General features: G+C 39.9%; 1 protein-coding gene across 4 annotated transcripts in view; it reads right to left on the bottom strand.

Moving 5' to 3' along the window:
• MACROD2 (mono-ADP ribosylhydrolase 2) overlaps window positions 1-16,911 on the bottom strand; it is a 992,621-nt gene that overhangs the window by 746,421 nt on the left and 229,289 nt on the right. For all 4 annotated transcript variants that reach the window (XM_079969959.1, XM_079969958.1, XM_079969957.1 and 1 more), the window contains exon 5: window positions 8,129-8,245. In XM_079969959.1, coding sequence (XP_079826085.1) covers window positions 8,129-8,245 — 117 coding nt within the window. The remainder of the gene's footprint in view (window positions 1-8,128; window positions 8,246-16,911) is intronic.

Below are 16,911 nucleotides of genomic sequence, written 5' to 3' on the forward strand. Positions count from 1 at the left end.
GTTTAGATTTGATATCCTGCTTTATCACTACCCGAAGGAGTCTCAAAGCGGCTAACATTCTCTTTTCCCTTCCCTTCCTTCCCCACAACAAACACTCTGTGAGGTGAGTGGGGCTGAGTGACTTAAGTGTGACTGGCCTAAGGTCACCCAGCAGCTGCATGTGGAGGAGCGGGGACACGAACCTGGTTCACCAGATTACAAGTCCACCGCTCTTAACCATTACACCACACTGGCTCACTACACCACACTAACTGATGTTTTCCTGCCATGAACACAAAAAGGTTCTCTTCAACCTGACCACGACTCCTAGACACTCACTGATTCCAGTGATTATAACTTCTCATAAAAGCGGTGTTTCGGATTGAGTACAAAAACCCTATCTGGCTGCAGCTCAGCATGCATCCAGAAGCAGAAGACAGGTTTTGCATTCCCCTCTGAGTCTGTGAAAGCATGGGAATGAGCCAGTTTGAAATTCAAGGTTGTACAAATGAGCCTGAAATTGTTTGTCTTTCATATTAAGAAACCTACATGACAATAATGCAAACAGAGGGGCCTCCTTTGTATTATATGTAGCTTTTATCTTTTCTTACATACTTGATCTTAGTTCCTTATAGACCATAATGATATTTTATCATTTTTCCCTATACTCTTTGGTTATATAATTTCCCCCAGTAATATTGGACCGGGTAAGTGTGTGTGTGTGTGTGTGTGTGTGTGTGAGAGAGAGAGAGAGAGAGAGAGAGAGAGAGGAATAATTGGGCCTTACAGTAATAGCTCATTGGCACCATCTCTGTAAAGCATATTTTCACAAATTCTGAACACCCTAAATGCAGTTTTGAGCAGCTGATCAAATTACTCATGATAAATAAAGAAAACTATATTTTTTTTATCTCACTTTTTCCTGAAATTTAATTTAAGAATCTCAGTGGTCATTTTCCAGATCAGATTTTTTTTTTTTTTTTTTGAAAGGCTGAGGATTATTTATTTCCAAATGGATGACCCGTTTTCTCAAATAAAATAGTATCTGGGTTTAACATCTACCAATCTCCTGCTATGTATTTTGCATTTAAAAATTCCAAAAACTTAAACATAAGAGTTAATGTTCTTAGGAAAATGAGTAGCATCAAAAGCACCTTGTACTGAAAAAGAAAAGGGAGAAATTCAAAGTTGGGCACTTCTGATCAATCCACCAGCAAAAGCTTTTCTGTTTGTCAGATGGAATGATACCACTCTCCTTCACCCATGTACCATTCTGGGATTTCTCCTGACCTTCCAGAGAGTATTTGGGGAAGTGCAGGAGTACAAAGGGAAGGAGAAGGGTGACGTCCCATTGAGCCAGAGAGAGCCCTTGCACTGGTTTCTGTTAGTGCACCAGGTTAGCTGAATCCAGGCCCAAATCACCTGACTGATTCAAGGTTTTAAAAGAAACTCACAATTAAAGGAAGCCTGCTATTTCACACAGCCTGGTTTTACTTCACTATATAAAGCCCTGCCTAATAAATGAGACAGGAAATAAGAGGCAAAAACATTTTCTATGCAGTTAAGGACAGATTTAAAAATATGTGGCCAAAAGCAAACTAAACCCAGAGGTACACTTCAGAAAGGTCAAAGTTTCATTAGCTTTTTAATGTTTGCTTTTATTAGTGTTTTTCATGAATATCCTAGGTTGTCTTTCGTCAGCCACTTAGAATTCTATTGTTTGAGTGAGTGGAATATAAATTTTGTTAAATAAATAATAAATCAGCAGAGGTGCCATAATTTCTTGGGAAGCGTGACACTGGTGGCTGTCATGATGAGCTCCCTGCACTACCAAAGGGATGACTACATTGCTGCTCTTGGTAGATATCCCATTAATTGTGCTTCCCTGTAAGGCTGATTGCCCGACTTCTACGGTCTTTCCAGCACTGCGTGCAATACTTAACTTGGAGATAGAGCATTGGGTGGAGTTTTTTTGTTTTTTGTTTTGTTTTCTCAAGACAAGAGGGGAAAAACACAGTAGGAATTGTGATGCGATTTTTCTACTGCAATCTAGATTTTGAATAAATGCAAATACATACAATTTGTTTTATCTTCCTTGCATAATATAGAATCAGCCCATAGAGGTCAGGCTTCAATGGGAAATTTACAACCTTCGCAATCACAAATTCACTGAGCCAACTAGCAGTAGCATTCACAATACCACACGACACACACATACACATTTTATTTTGGTCTGACTCAGAATGGAGAAAATCTTGCAGTATTGCCCCCTGGCTTTGACTAAGATGCTAAAATAGGACACTGACAGATTAAGTCCTGGTTCTGCAGAGTTTAAATGTGAAACCTTTTCTCCTGCTTTCAAGCACCCCTTTTTGTACTGTCTTTCTGCTGAAATGGCACTTTTCATAAAGCATCTGCGTGTACTTTGAATATTCTAGTGTCAGGAAGTCGGCCCTTCTCATTACACTGTGGGAATTTAAATGTGGCCTCGTAATCACACCTCAGCATTTGTTGCTGGTCATTAACAGGAATACAGTAAGGTCTAGTATCAGTTTCTTGTTACAATGTTAATGTCAGGGTTTCTTTCCCACTTCTGGAACACGTTCGACAAGACTTAATCAGTGAATGTGATATTGCATTATTTTTCTCCACTTCAAACAGTAATAGCTATCTAAAGTGACAGCTATTTTAAGTCTATAAGAAGGCAAGCAAGTTATTTATATCTGATGTTCCTCCCATTTTCCTCTTAAGACTACTTCAGAAACCAAAGTAGTATTTTTTATAGTTATCTCTGAATTCTCCTGCATAAATACTCTTTAATGCCTCATTTCCTCTTATTACATGCTAAAACTTACTTGGAACATCATAATTAATCACTTCTAATCATTAACAGTGTCCCAGGTATTTCAAAACTCTTGGCTCTCTGAAGTATTCCCCCTTAGGATCTGAATGTTATGAGCCTTGCAGGTAGATTGTGGATACAGTAGTTCTGCAGGTTTATGGTATCAGAGTCAAATAAAGGAGTGAAATTGAGAGCAAGTCCACAAAGGTCCAGTCCTAAATCACAGACTAAATCCTGTTGGACTCAATCCAATTACAAGTAGTTTTCTTTCTTCTGGCGGCAAGATATATTTGCTATATACCAAAAACACACCCTTCCTCTTGGATGTACAGGGGTAGCAACCTCCTGTGGATACTGTCACACTAATAAGGAAGCAACAGACCCGAAACTTGGGAGCATGCAGCTCATTAAATTAAGTTTAGCACAATTTCCCCATTAAATATGGACAAATGTTACCCAATGAAAAAGACACATAATGGAGAAGTAAGATAACTCCATGGTATGAATACATGTGCAACACTAGCAACATTATTACAAGTTAAGCACTGTAGAAAGATGAGGCTCAGAAACATTGGCTTGTCTAACTCGGCCTACAGAGAGAATTTGAAATGGAAGATCTGAACAGTTGATTTCTTCATGCAAAGGACATTGCATGTGATACCATTTGGGCACAGTTTTTGTCCAATGCTGACATGGATATGCATTCTTGGGGGGGGGGACAGCTAGTGAGGAATAGAGAGAGGCAGATTTATTTGTTTTAAGAGGAACGTTGCACAAGAGGAAAGGATAAAGGGTCTGGAAACCAAGCCTTATGAAGAAAGGTTGAAAGAGCTGAGTATGTTTAGCCTGGTAAAGAGAAGTCTGAGAGGAGATATGATAGCCATCTTCAAATATCTAAAGGGCTGTCACATGAAGGATGGAGCAAACTTGTTTTCTCCTGCTCTGGAGGCTAGGACTCAAACCAATAAATGCAAGTTACAAGAAGGGAGATTCAAGAAGAACTTTCTGACAGTAGGAACTGTTCAATAGTGGAACAGACTTCCATGAGATGTGGTGGACTCTCCTTCTTTGGAGTTTTTTAAGCAGAGGTTGGATGGTCATCTGTCATGTATGATTTAGTTGAAATTCCTGCATTGCAGGGGGTTGGACAAGATGACCTTTGGGGTCCCTTCCAACTCTACAATTCCATGATTCTGTGATTTCTGCACAGGGGTTCAACTGCGGATTGCAGCCTCCACTATTTCATTTGGTGTAAAAAAAGGTTATGGAAAACTACATGCAGTTGAGTAGTATCATGTGCAGTTTGACATTTGCCATCACTGTACAGTGGTACCTCGGGTTAAGTACTTAATTCGTTCCAGAGGTCTGTTCTTAACCTAAAACTGTTCTTAACCTGAAGCACCACTTTAGCTAATGGGGCCTCCTGCTGACGCCGCGCCGTCGAAGCACGATTTCTGTTCTCATCCTGATCCTGAAGCAAAGTTCTTAACCTGAACACTATTTCTGGGTTAGCGGAGTCTGTAACCTGAAGCGTATGTAACCTGAAGCGTATGTAACCCGAGGTACCACTGTATTATTCTAGCTATATTTTTAATAAAAACCAGTGTCTGTGTATATGTATACACACACACACACACACACACACACACACACGATGTAAAATAAATGTATGCTTAACAATAACAGCAATATTTATTGTCCAGTTTGTAACCAATGCACTGCAATTAATATCTATGTAATGTACTGATTTAATTATATTTTCCTAAATGGTATAAAAACAATTACGTAGATTTAAATCATCCCACCTTAAGGCTAATGACCTCAAGTATAAAGTTTTAAATAAAGACAGATTATTATGAATACACAATGAGTGCTTTCTAATCTCTAATTAAACGGGCTAATTATTCCCACTGTGGATAATGCCAATATCACTACTTATATCACAGCAGGAATTGCCTTGGCGAGCACATTTACATTATCACTTTGGATTGATCTACATTGTAACATTAAATTGATCAGAAAGATAAATCAATAGCCACACAGTGTTACCTAATGGGTAGTGACTGTGTTAATATATTTCTGGAGTGTGTAAATTAAGATCAGCATAAAACCTCTGGTATGATCCTGAATTTTAAAAAGGCATGTTTTTTAAAGGTGTGTTCAGGATTCTGGGCCCTCTGCTTCATTCTCCCTTTGCTCTCCCACTTACAGTCAGTAAGTATTACATGGTCACTGAGAAGGATGCTCAGTCTCCATTTAGCTGTTTTGGGCTTTCCTCATTTTTCTGAAGAATTTTCTAGAGAAAAACCTTGGCGTTTCTCCAAGTTTGTTGATATTTCTGTCTTCTGCATGGACTATGCCACTGTAGGTCCATAAGCAACAGTGGTCTCCCACAGGACTCCGAAATTAGTATATATGGTTATGACCCTATTCCTTTACTGCTTTTGCTGCTAGGAGGGGACGTGGGTTGCACTGTGCTCTAAACCAATGAGCCTCTTGAACTTGCCGATTGGAAGGTCGGTGGTTTGAATCCACACAGTGGTGGTGAGTTCCCGTTGCTGTGTCCCAGCTTCTGCCAACCTAGCAGTTCAAAAGCACACTAGTGCCAGTAGATAAATAAGTACCCCTGCAGCGGGAAGGTAAACAGCATTTCCGTGCGCTCTGGTTTCCGTCACAGTGTTCTGTTGCGCCAGAAGCGGTTCAGTCATGCTGGCCACATGACCCGGAAAGCTGTCTGGACAAACGCTGGTTCCCGCAGCCTGAAAGCGAGATGAGTGCCGTGCCCCATAGTCACCTGTGACTGGACGTAACCATCCTAGGGTCCTTTACCTTTACCTTACCTATTTCTGCTAGGCATATATCCCAGTCTTCCTTTAGAAAACACAGAGTATCTTACATGGACACACAGTGTTCTCCCATCCAGGAACTGATCAGATTATACTGCCTTAGTTTCCCCATTAAGATATGATCAAATGTTCTCAGACCAGTCACTGGACTCCCCAGAGCAACCAGCCCCATCCGCCTCCTTCCTCTCCTTCTACTAAATCAGGCTACAAGGCTTCTCAACTGGCTCCACCGATACACCAGATACTCTTGAATTCTTACCAGTTCATCTGCTTTTTTCCTCTTCCCTACTAATCCCTTTTCTGTCCGTACTGCATTTTTGTAGATTATAACCCTGAGAGCGGGGGGCTGTCTTCTCATGTTAGTCATAGTTCCAAGACACTCTGAGAGCCTTCTGCCTGCCCTCAGCTAAAGAGAGGGGTAAAAATACTTTGAACAAATGAAAGAATAAACAACCACCAACCAAACATTAAGGATATATATATATATATATATATATATCCTTCGCAGCCCCCAGGTCCTTGGATGATCTACAGGCTTCTCGGCTTTTAAATCTTGTGTTAACATAATAATTAAATAATCTAAATTGGATATAGAAATATTGATATAAATGTGTCTTTATGGAAACTCTAATTCCGTGCTGCTTTATAGCACTGCTGTAGTCTGAGGTTCCCAGGTAGTCATTTGGTGTACCCCAAGGCATCTGTTTCCCACATGTCAGCTTCCTGTTTAACGTAGTATAAGTAATAATATTTGTCTACTTGGGAATATTTTTTTATTTGTTCATATTTTTTGCTGTCATACCCATATACAACTTCACAGAATGTTCACTCTACATAGTTATAAGCTTGAATTTTCAAAACAGCCTATTGCTTCTTGTTTTTCACTGAAATTTAGCTCTTCACATACAAGTTACAACATCCAAAGTTTGTGTCTTCTTCTTTTGTCCCATGAAGGAAAATTGTGATGAACATACTGGATGAGCAAATCAAGACTGAAAATACAATAAAATGTAGACTGCCTTTCAAATCTGACCCTGGCACTTAAAGAAGTACAGTGGTACCTCGGGTTACGAACTTAATTCGTTCCAGAGGTCCGTTCTTAACCCGAAACTGTTCTTAACCTGAGGCGTGCTTTAGCTAATGGGGCTTCCTGCTGCCGCCACATGGCTGCCGCACGATTTCCATTCTACTTCCGGGTTAGCGGAGTTTGTAACCCGAGGTGTTTGTAACCTGAGGTACCACTGTACACTTTTCTAATTGTTGGGACAGGATGAGGAAATGCTGTGTTTTAATATTTATTTTATTTTATTTTTATTTTATTGTAACAATCTGGAGGGTGGGGCAAGGCAGGTGGAAAAGCCATTGCCTGATGAACAGAAAATCTCTTTCCCCTCACAGCTGGTTGGCAGCATTTGCACTACCAATCATTCCTAATGGCCAAATACTCTTTGTTCCTTGCTAATAACAACCCATCTTCTTCTTAGCATGGGAAACTGGTTGGCCTTGTCTTTTTGAAGCTGCTAGATTCAGCATCTGGTAGCTTCCACTAATACTCCAAGCATTGATTTATTCCTAACATTAACTAAATTTAAGAATTTAGGGGGATCTGGCCCCTCACAAAGTTGTAACACATTTATGGGGAATCTAGCCACCCCCCGCTCCGCAAACTCAGAACATCATATAACAAAGAGAGCACAAAAATTTCTAGCTCCTGCAACACAGTCTCACATAACTGAGTTGGACTGCTAAAAACTGCCCTGATGTTCCAAACTATTGAGCACAATATGCCCCACTTCTTTGTGGTGTCATTTTACATCCAGGCTGCAAACAATTGCTATTTCAGTGTTTACTTTCCCAAGTGTGGCTAAATAGCTATGCAAGAAGGTCAGTAAAATAACCTTTTTTCCTCTATTTACATATAATGGGAATTTTGACAATTCGACTTTCAAAGAGAGAGAAAACATTCTGGTGCTGAGAACAGTATTCCACTGAATGCTTAACTGTGACAGATGCTGTCACAGTAATTGCCAATCAGCCTATACACAGCAGCTGAAAACACAAAATACATCACTTTGATCTCCTTGGCTCAAAATGCATTTCACAGCCAAGATATCGGCACCATTTATAGAAGCTGTCCACCATGCAGATCAATTTGATAATGTACATTTTGTTAAAACTGTTGAAGGTTTTTCATAAACACAAGCGTATGCAAAACAATCTATGGTCTGCTATGATTCAAAACGTAAACACGCATGTTTCCCTTACTCAAAAGAAGCTCAGCCTCTTAAAACATCTCAATTCCTCCGAAGGACAAAGGTCATCACGAAGCACGCTTAATTTAATCTTACTGCTAATTTGGTAAGTGAATGCCTCACTTGATTTATCGTGTTGGGAAGTGAGGTATGTATAAAGTTTCAGCTTGATTTTTAAAAAATGTGTGAGGGGAAAGTAGCTTACTTACATTTTGCGGGCAGGTCATAACCACAAGTAATTTTTGCTTGTCCAGTTTCACAGCCACTCAGGTTGCGACATTCAGCGACTAGACAGGGGCCGGCTGCTCTATGAATACAGCCATCAACTAAAAGAAAGAGGGAAGAAATTATATATATATATATATATATATTTAAAAACTTCAGTGATCAAAGTCTAACTGGACTAAAGCTGAGGCATTTGATGCAGATTTTGTTTTTTTTAATCAGTTTCAGCAGAAACAACCCTCTAACACTATATTAATATTTGCAGATTGTCCAAAACCCAATAATTTTAATGCGGGGGAGCACCGTTATTTAAAATGAGGTAGCAGAGGCCCAACTGAAACAACTCTATTCCATGTGCTCCTGAGACATTCGGAGTGGGTGGGGGGCAAGAAAAGGTGATTGCCCCTCAACTGGTAGAAATGAACAAATTTGTAGCAAGCTCCCCCAAAGCTGCCAAAAAATCTGTGGGACCCTAATTTGAACTAGATATGTCATGGAGCTACAGGAATTTTACTGTGATCACCAAGCATGGATACACACATAAAAAGAAAGATCCAGTGAGTATATACAAAAGTAATTCTCACAGTACAATCCCCCTGTGTTAAGGTCGTTGATTATTTACTTAGCCAGTTACCAAGCAAGAAGAAAATTTGGTTTTGTTATTTAAAGACAGTGTGAAAATGAAAGCATAATTTAATACTACCTTGTGGGTGCTGTCTATTCCCTTTTGTATTAGTTGGCGGGATATTAAATGTTAGAAATAAATTAAATAAATAAAACTATTCCACCAGATTGCTTAGTACTTCCCACATCATGAAGTCTTTTAATGCAGAACAATTTGCACAGCACAACAGCATCTCTCTTTCAACTTACATCTAGCTATTGCAATATTCAAAAAACAACAACCAATCATTTAAATTGTAACAGCCGAAACTGTAAAATCATCTAAAAGTTAGTGGTGCAGTGCTTAATGCTTATTGTTCTCAAGAGCTTTAGGGAAAAATATTAATAGTGGAAGCATAGATGAGAATGGCAGGGAGAAGGAAGAGGAAAACAAACAGTCAAAGCAATTTTAGTCTATTCACAAGCAATGGGGTAAATATATTTTTTCTAATTAGAAGCAAAGTAAAGAATAGAATAATTAAAAACAATTAAAACAACATAGTAATTATTGCAAGTCACTACATCAGTGGCAATATTAATAATTTCTAATAAGAAACCCATGGATGCCATATGTTCCCTACATATGTTCAGAGATTATGGCAACAAAACAAAAAAGTAGTAGGATATGCCCCAAATTAAAAGTCTCTAATCATATAAATATTTACATAAGAAAAGGAAATTGTGATGTGTCTGCCTTATGGAATTTTTAGATTCAGAGTTGTGATGGGGTGGAATTCGAAATTTCTAACAACTGCCCCTCCCCAGATCTATTTCACCCCAAGTGGATTCTGGTCCAAGCCAGAAGGAATCTGTGAGTGTTTTTCAGAGTTTCACTGACAATCCCTTATTGAGGAAAGAAGGCAATGGGGCTCACATCAGAGCCCAGCAAGGCCCTCTTTTTTATGAATCTTGCCAGCTGCCATTCCGCTCCACCTCCCAAAATGCCTTGAGGGTTGAGCTGACTTCTAGTGTGAAAGAAAGAAAGAAAGAAAGAAAGAAAGAAAGAAAGAAAGAAAAAGAAAGGGATTGCTATTGTTTTATTGATTATAATTTAGAAATTATTTATTGTAACTGTTGAGTGGATTTCTGTTTAAATTGTATATGTTATTATTATTTAATACTATTCCAATGATTGTTGAATGTTACTTTTTAATGTAGGTTGCCTATTTTAAAGTTTTATTATCACATTTTTGTATTGCATTAGATTGTTATAAGAGGTACATTTTTTGTTTCTTCAGCTTGTAAACCGCCTTGAGTATTGTAAGACAGAAAGACGGTATACAAATTAAAAAATAATGAATGATGAAAAAAAGGAAGGAAGGAAGGAAGGAAGGAAGGAAGGAAGGAAGGAAGGTAGGTATTGGCAGGAACTGTTAGCTATATGTGACCAAGATAACTTCCCACACACAAACCCTAAAGGGCCCAAGCAGAACACCAGCAACAGGAGGGGGCATCAGAGCATAAATCTGCAAAACACATAGGTCTGCTGGAACTCATAGGACAAGTTAACATTGCTAACACCACTATATTGTCTGTATGACTTCATTACTGAAGGATAACATGGGAAGTGGCTTCCATCTCTGTTTACTGGTTTTGCTAGAAAAAAATAGCAAAAAAGGATCAACTAGTGATGCCTCTGTGGGACGCAGGTGGCGCTGTGGGTTAAAGCCTCAGCGCCTAGGGCTTGCCGATTGAAAGGTCGGCGGTTCGAATCCCTGCGGCGGGGTGCGCTCCCGCTGCTCGGTCCCAGCGCCTGCCAACCTAGCAGTTCGAAAGCACCTCCGGGTGCAAGTAGATAAATAGGGACCGCTTACCAGCGGGAAGGTAAACGGCGTTTCCGTGTGCGGCTCTGGCTCTGGCCAGAGCAGCGATGTCACGCTGGCCACGTGACCCGGAAGTGTCTCCGGACAGCGCTGGCCCCTGGCCTCTTAAGTGAGATGGGCGCACAACCCCAGAGTCTGTCAAGACTGGCCCGTACGGGCAGGGGTACCTTTACCTTTACCTAGTGATGCCTCTACACAAGAACTATCCAGTACAATTTGCTTTAAGTATATTGACTTTGCTGAGGTGACCTTTGGGCTTTCAATAAGGACTCCCTGGTCAGTGGATTCCAGGAAAGTCTGCCTGTTCCATGAGTGAAGCCTTACCCTGGGCTGCCTGGAAAAAGCCTTATTTGAAGATCTGTAGACCTCTTTACCCAAAGCATCAAAGCAGTTATGCAGTGAGCCAACTTTGTTCACTAATTACCTCCTTTGGTGGTTGCAGCCTTGTGGCAGATTTGTTGCACTCTGTCTCTGACCTTGTGATTAAATTGTGCTAGATTAATTCTAGAAGAAAGTTGAGGTGCTTATTTTTCTCTCTTCTGTGCTCTGCATTCCTGCTCCTGACTACATGGTCTGCCTAAATCTTAAATTGATGTGGGCTTATTCTAAGCCGGAGCAGCTTTATATGGAGGGATGGGAACTCGCCTCACACGTCTAGTAAGATTGATGATGCCAGGTGAGGCAGGCTTGTAAGCCCAACTTACCCCAGATGATGTTAGAGAGCACAACAGGGCTCTCTAGATCAGAATGGGGTTCAAAATCCAGATTCAACTCAGGCATTGGGAGGATGTCTTCCAGACTCAGCTGGTTTAATATCCATTCTGAATCAGAAGCATGTGTGAGATAATCCATTTATCACTAATTTAAGAGTTCACCTGTCAAAACATTGCAGTTCTAGAAACAGATAGTTGCTGCTGTTTATAGACATAAAGAGAACCAAAGAACCAGAGTCTAAGTCTGTGCCATGGGGCATCGGCACTAAAGTTTATATCCTTCATTTCTTTTCAAATTCAAAGAAGCTCCTTGACTGACACCATAGAGATGAGTCATGGTGGGCAACATATACATACACCCATAACATTTCCAATAATTCTGCTATGTTGGAAGCTCGGAAACTTGAATGATGCTGCTGGTGTTGCAGTAGAGAAATAGATGAAGCTGAGTGGAATATTAATGTTCAGAATTGCTAATTAACAACAGTGCATAGTATTGCTAAATAATAACAGCATACATGTTGCAAACATAGGTGCTCTGAAAGCATTAGATGGAATATGTGTTCCATTTTGCTGACCCAATAATTATTCAGTGCCCATTTCTACTCTCTCTGAAATGATTTTGTAACATTCAACAAAACTGAGGAAGGGAGTGGAGAGGATCGTTTTGGCAGCTGTTGATCTAGCAACATCAAACATTCAGTCCACCATGGTCACAAAACTCAGCAGAAACTGAGGGTCTATCTTTATTATGTTCTAGAAACTCAGTTGTATGCTTTGAAGTGTATTATGCCTTTGTGAGATTTCAGGAATTCCGCCTAGATTTTTTTAAGGGGGGAAAAGCACACATAAATGATTCCTTTTGATACTCAAATCCATCCTGAACCTGACTCATTAAATTTACAAAATGCTATTCTGAAGTGTATTTTAATCATCATGGGCAAGCACAATTATGGAATTGCATTTTCAAACCTCTCCATTCAAAACATTCAGTATTTTTCACCCTGGTAATAAATGTACAAAATATGTGCCTGTGCTGCTAAAATCCTGATTGCCAAGAAGCGAAAGAGTGACTTCCCATGTACATTTACATAACGGTTACATAAATAATGGGATATACAGTATAGGACTAATGGATAAACTGACAGGCTTTTAAGTTGCAAGAGTTTAGGGAATAATAAGGAATTTCCAAGGAAATTGACATTTTGTTCATTATGCCAGCTTTCTACAGTGGTACCTCAGGATGCAAATGGGATCCGTTCCGGAGCCCCGTTCACATCATGAGCAGAACGCAACCCGCGTCTGCACGTGCGCAGGTCACGATTTGCCACGCCTGCACATGCATGTGACGTCATTTTGAGAGTCTGTGCATGCGCGAGCGGCAAAACCCGGAAGTAACCCGTTACTTCTAGGTCGCTGCGGGACGTAACCTGAAAAGATTTAACCTGAAGCGTCTTTAACCCGAGGTATGACTGTATTCTGAAACATGCATTGGAATTTTATATAGAGATATATACTGCAAAAGCTGGCTACTAAAAGCAGGATACCCAAACTGTAAACTGTGCTAAATTTTAAAGTAGGATAATTGACACCTGGCTCAAACACTGCAGCATGTATACATGATAGGAGCCTGGAGTTGTGCCTGCCTGCCCTGACTCTGGACCTGTGTAATTTTCACTTGTGGGGTGCATTGTAGAATGAGGGCCGCCTGTTCATTAAGGCCAATCCTTACAATCTTTAATCCCTGATTCTGAGGGTAAAGAACTGTATAAACTGAGCCTGACATTCCAAGTATGGGTGTCAAAGAGACCTGGGCAGGCAGGAAAAAACTCCCTCCACGAATAGCCACTGCATTATCGTAGCACCACCCCTACCGCTAGGCAGGGTGTGACAGTCGCCTCAGGCAACTGATCTTTGGGGGTCATGAAAGGGTAGCACATTGTTACTTATTTAATGCCTTACTGTCGTATTTTTTTTACTCCCAGGAAGAGACATCTGTGAGGTTTTATACCTTACATGCCAAAATAACTTGGCTAGCTTTCAGTTCTATGCAACTTAATTTTGGACGACGTGGACCCCATTGCTGTTCTGCGCCGCATAGCAAAATATTTTGGGCCAGCCCTACAAATTGTGAGGTAGTTGTGAATTAATGGTTTGAAAATAAATGTGGAACATATTTGCAAAGTATTTGTTCAATTGCCTGAGAAACACCAGCATTACAAAACAAACGAACAAGCAGTAGTGTTCATCGTTCAAATATCCACAAATGTCTAGATATTTATGTAAGACTATAATTTATAAGATCTAGGGCAAAGCTTTGTGTTACAAATTAGGGGATATTTGTCTGTTTATGTAACCCAAAATGAAGTGATTTGCAAGTGAGAATTAAGAGGGGGGGGGGGAATTAAAATCTTCTCCTCACAGCTATGTGGGTATAAGAAGTATCCTTTCAGATCTTAAAGGGACAACCAAAATCTCTGCGGAGGCCCAACACCTCCACCCACAAACTAAACGTTCTCTTCATAGGAAATTGGTAGAAGCATTATCCTTGAGGGAAAATATGCAATACTGGCATGATCAATTGTTTGCTCCACAAACAGGGAAGCAAACTATCTATTTTATCACTCTGAAAATAATTGCTTAGGAGAAGATGCAAGAACATAATCATTTGCTAGGGGGATCCTGCTTGAAGTATATTAAAACCAATGAGTATAGCATTTAGATTTGTCAGGGAGGGCCGACAAAAAAGCCATGGGCAATGTCCTTTCAAAGCACACAATAAAAGAATATTACAAAGCTAAATGCAGGCTCATGAATTACTTATACAGTAGCTGAGTGCTAAAACCCTTAGCAGCTCTTCAAAACTTAATAGTTAAAATTATACAGCCGACACTGGACAATTTAATGATGTACAATGCAGATAAATGTATTTTTTACTGAGGGGAGGGGGGAAATCCTTAAGAATTGCAAATTAATCCAGGGCAAAGCAAACAGCTTTAATGGTGCCAGGAGATGCTTTGTTAACAAAAATATTACACACATCTAGCCTTGCCTCCCTCAGACGATGATAGAAATGTTAACATAATCAAACACCACAGCAAAATTAAGCAATCATACAGGGAAAGGAAGGCTATAAATGTCTTTTGACCTTGCAGATGCTATGTAATAAAAAAAAGAACCCAGTGTGCTTGAAATAAAAATAATATCAGCACTATATCATTTAACACAGGAGAAAGGGCAATATTCTTTCCCATGTAACATTTTTGCTAATTAACTTCCCACAGAAAAATGTTGAAGGAGTTACTCTGAAGAATGCTATCTGCTGTGCAATGTTGTTGACCAACATAGTAAATATTGGGGGCAATGCTAAATGAAAGAGATCTAGCAGAAAGGTTGAGGGAGAAGAGCCAATAGGAAATATTTCTGACATAGCTTCTAAAAGGCACTCACACTGTGTGCTCTGTGGCTTATGCTGACTTGATAAGTCATTACGGAAAAGGAAAAAATGGAGTTATTCCAATTGAGCAATACTGGTAAAGTCTGCCTGGGAGAGGAAGATAGAAGCAAATTACGATCTCCTTACTGTAATCCATTTGCATTACCAATCATGTAATTCTTGTTGATTGCACAAGAATGAGTAACAAATGAAAAAGAAATCTGAAAAGATTAAAAGCATAGGGTTGCATCTGACCAACTTATCTTCAGTAGACACATTTAAATCAGTGGTGTTCACTAACTTAAGTTCTAGTATTTCAGTGGGTTTACTCTGAGTATGACTTAGTCATATACAAGCCCTAGTGAATCTCTGAATTTCCAGACACACTAAATTTACCTCTCTTGTATGCCTATTGCCTCTGGACTTTTGCTCAACTCACTTCAACAATATTCCATGTTCTGCTCTCTACTTATTCCGCTCCAGCCTAACATCAGTCAGTCAGTCAGTCAGTGTGTTGGAGAGAGAGAGAAACTGAGTGTTAGAGATCGTGTGTATAGATAAGGTTGCTGCTAAGAGCAGCTGCAGGCACTCAGTGCAGTTCAGCATTCATTTTGCTTAGACCTCATATAGCTCTGTATATAGTTGTGTATTATAGTTGTAGATAGAATAAAGAAGATATTCTACAGAGCTGCTCTCCGAGTCGTTTATGCTCTGCTATACTCTGCTGTGCGACGACTGTCTTCTTGTGGAAGTGAATCCGGTGCTCACAACTCTAAGCTGTGAGTCCACAGCACTTTGACCTGTTCCTGTGCAGAAGGTGGTGTCTGGAAGTGCTACCCAGCTTGCCTAGCCCAGTTAGTGGCACTGGCTCAAGGGCGATGCTGACATAAGGAAGGTCCTTCTGTTTACAAAGGGAAGACTCTAGTTGACCCTGTAAACCAGGGGTTGTCAACCTGGTCCTTACCGACCACTAGTGGGCGTTTTAGGATTCTAGGTAAGCGGTAGGGGGTTCTACAGCACAAGTTGAATCCTTCCATCGAGCACTGGTGGGTGATAAGGAAATTTTACCATCAAGAAAGATGCATTAGTGGGTGGTAGGCATAAAAAGGTTGACTATCCCTGCTGTAAACAATTCTCTCCATGCTTTCTAATCTAGGCTTCTAAATCTGTGGTTGGCATTTGTCAGGGATCCAATGCATAGCCAACAGTAAAAATGAAAACAGCTCTCATATTCAAAACCTGCTATAAGATCTAGATCGCTCTCAATTAAGATCAAGGAGAATTTTTTTTTGACACCGTGGACACTAAAAGGAGATAGCAGCATTCCCAAACCGATCATCTCTCCCACATTCTAATACTTCAAACACATCTGTCCTTTTCTCTTTCAGTTTCTACTGTCTCTGCCTACAACTAGCATACATAATGCTCAAATACACTAGCTTCATATTCCTCTCTCCTTCTCCTTCTCTTTCTCCCTCTCCTTCTCCAGACATCAAATGATTCCCTGTCTTTTTCCAAGTGTTTAATGGAACAGAGACGTATTAAAGTGGAAATGGGAGACCCGTGTTCCATAACTCACATCCATGCCAGGCCATTGGCCATGTTGTCTGGAACTGATAGAAACGGCAGCCCACCAACATCTGGATGGCTACCACTGCCACTGCATTAAAGCTTTAACTGATCAGCTCAACTATCCAACACCTAGGTTGTTGCGGCAAAACTGTAATGTCAAATAAATTCACACTTTTAGTGGCCCACTCAGACTTAGCATAAGGACTCGGGGCAATATGGTTCTTCTAAAACCTGTCTGAATGCCAGCAGACAAACAATTAAAAATAAAATCCAAAACTCTTAGCCTATCATATAACTTTTTGTATTGTTTTTTCTTTTGCAAAAAAACAACGAATAATTGATAATAGGGCATGTATGTGCAAAGTACATGATCTTTCATTGTATCATAATCAGGACATTACTTTTCACTGAAGGCATGACTGGTTTTGTAGGGTTGGTATTACTATGGCTAGGTAGTTCTTCATTCAAACAATAGTAGAAAAGGTAGTGAATTTATTTCATTTCATTTTTTTTTTACTAAATCCAAGGCTATAACAAGAAGAGTCTTGATTAATATTGTA

The sequence above is a fragment of the Podarcis cretensis genome (assembly GCF_951804945.1).
Source record: "Podarcis cretensis genome assembly, chromosome: 3".
Classification (NCBI taxonomy): domain Eukaryota; kingdom Metazoa; phylum Chordata; class Lepidosauria; order Squamata; family Lacertidae; genus Podarcis; species Podarcis cretensis.